Raw genomic sequence first — 1096 nt, forward strand, 5'->3', positions numbered from 1 at the left:
AAACTTATTTGTCGCCTCAGTTTCGCAATATGAGCTTGAACCTATCCAGCAAAGAACCAATCCAAAATCACAGTTAAATGTCTAAACTTAATATCAAAATTAAGAAAACACAGTTAAATGTTTTCAAGTTACCTGTTGACGAGCAGCCGCAAGCTGTAATAACTCATCTGCTTCAGAGAAACTCATGAACCATTGTCCCAAACTATGATCTTTCGTATCTCCTCTCTTCTTTTTGCCGGTATCCTCCACTTGCACTAATCATAGAATTTGTTGTGTGAGACGACATTTTAAGGCAATGATCAACTTAAACTAAAGAATGAAAGAAGCTTTAGATAAGAAGATCATACTAGGAGCAGGCAAGTTGTAACCAGAGGGTAATCTTGGAAATGTCAAAGCCGGATGATTCTGAACCCTAGATAGAAAACTTTCTGAAGGATCAGGAAACACAATCTCGTCGTAAGATTCCACAACCACAGGCTTCTTCATTGTCAAAGGACCTGATTCATCTTCCGGGTATAACTTTAAATGATGATATCTGTTGTATCCACCCAAAACAACAATATAACTCATAAGTAACTCTTCCAATTGCTCGCATTTTCTACTAACGAACTAAAAAACCCATTTAACGGGGACTTACAAACTCAATGGCTTATCGCAGACATCGCTGTGGAAATGCAATGTCATCGCAATCTCGAATTCTCCCCAACCAGATTCCGATACCTCAAATGGAGGCTCCTCGATAACTCTCGTCGGGTTATTAAAACTAGAATGAAGCTGAAATACAACTTTCTTTACTACAACACTGATATCTTCATTTGTTGCCCCTCGAACATATACTGCCCACTTGTGTGATTGATACCTAAAGAAACACACAATTCAAGGGAACTCTCAAACACGTTTATTCAAGGGTATTGTCAAAATATAACCTTTCTAAGTTTCTTGTAAGAACTTTTCGTCATTATCCAAAAGAACTAAAACCCTAACAACAACCAATAAACCTTAATGACCATTTATGTACACTGTCTCTCTTTTTTTTTAAACAGGTATTGTAAAAATAGGAAATTTTTAACTTTTCTAATAAAATAATAGCGAGTCG

General features: G+C 36.5%; 1 protein-coding gene across 1 annotated transcript in view; it reads right to left on the reverse strand.

Moving 5' to 3' along the window:
• LOC9298347 (transcription initiation factor TFIID subunit 14b) overlaps window positions 1-994 on the reverse strand; it is a 1144-nt gene extending 150 nt beyond the window's left edge. Inside the window, exons 1-4 of the mRNA XM_002862225.2 lie at window positions 638-994; window positions 348-535; window positions 133-254; window positions 1-41 (exon numbers count right to left, since the gene is read on the reverse strand). Coding sequence (XP_002862271.2) covers window positions 1-41; window positions 133-254; window positions 348-535; window positions 638-684 — 398 coding nt within the window. The 5' untranslated portion in view covers window positions 685-994. The remainder of the gene's footprint in view (window positions 42-132; window positions 255-347; window positions 536-637) is intronic.
• Between the last annotated feature and the right edge of the window lie 102 nt (window positions 995-1096).

Source organism: Arabidopsis lyrata (genome assembly GCF_000004255.2).
Source record: "Arabidopsis lyrata subsp. lyrata unplaced genomic scaffold ARALYscaffold_801, whole genome shotgun sequence".
Taxonomy (NCBI): Eukaryota; Viridiplantae; Streptophyta; class Magnoliopsida; order Brassicales; family Brassicaceae; genus Arabidopsis; species Arabidopsis lyrata.